The sequence below is a fragment of the Bison bison genome, unplaced genomic scaffold, assembly GCF_000754665.1.
Source record: "Bison bison bison isolate TAMUID 2011002044 unplaced genomic scaffold, Bison_UMD1.0 scf7180017864530, whole genome shotgun sequence".
Classification (NCBI taxonomy): domain Eukaryota; kingdom Metazoa; phylum Chordata; class Mammalia; order Artiodactyla; family Bovidae; genus Bison; species Bison bison.
Genome location: NW_011495080.1, coordinates 9,034,525 through 9,034,962, shown reverse-complemented (window position 1 = coordinate 9,034,962; position 438 = coordinate 9,034,525). Strand labels below are relative to the sequence as shown.

General features: G+C 56.4%; 2 protein-coding genes across 3 annotated transcripts in view; one reads left to right on the top strand and one right to left on the bottom strand.

Moving 5' to 3' along the window:
• Nucleotides 1–432, bottom strand: part of LRRC4 (leucine rich repeat containing 4) — an 11,478-nt gene extending 11,046 nt beyond the window's left edge. The window contains exons 1-2 of one of the 2 annotated variants that reach the window (XM_010831719.1): nucleotides 301–432; nucleotides 2–104 (exon numbers count right to left, since the gene is read on the bottom strand). In XM_010831719.1, coding sequence (XP_010830021.1) covers nucleotides 2–4 — 3 coding nt within the window. In that variant the 5' untranslated portion in view covers nucleotides 5–104; nucleotides 301–432. Of the gene's footprint in view, nucleotide 1 lies in introns of both variants that reach the window. The other variant, XM_010831718.1, reaches the window with a different exon arrangement.
• SND1 (staphylococcal nuclease and tudor domain containing 1) overlaps nucleotides 1–438 on the top strand; it is a 421,950-nt gene that overhangs the window by 360,107 nt on the left and 61,405 nt on the right. The window lies entirely within an intron of this gene.

Genomic DNA, 438 nt, shown 5'->3' with positions numbered 1-438 from the left:
TCATGGTGTGGCACGTTCATAATTCACCATCGCCTGGGATTTTGGCTCGGAAAGGAGAACCAGCCCTACCCCGGCTTAAGTGAGCTAGGAGCTCCTCTTTCCATCTGGAGAAGGAGGTGGGGAGGGGGCGATTAGAGAGACGGAGCAGATCGGCCGGGAAGAAAAAAAAAAAAAATCATGCCAAAACTAAAGAGTGGCCCCTCGTCTACCAGCGCCCCCCGCCCAGGCTAGCCCTCGGAAAGCTGGGACTTGCTGTCCCCCGAGGCGACCATCCCCACCCAATCATTCGCTGTCACCTACCTCGGAAGGAAGGAAGGGAAGAACTGGCGTGGTGTCCTTAAGCGTTCTCTGCCGGAGCTGGCCACCTCGTTCCCATTCTCACTTCTTAGTTTTAATTAACAAAAGGGGGGAAGTCGAGGGGGCGGGGAGGTCAGAGGG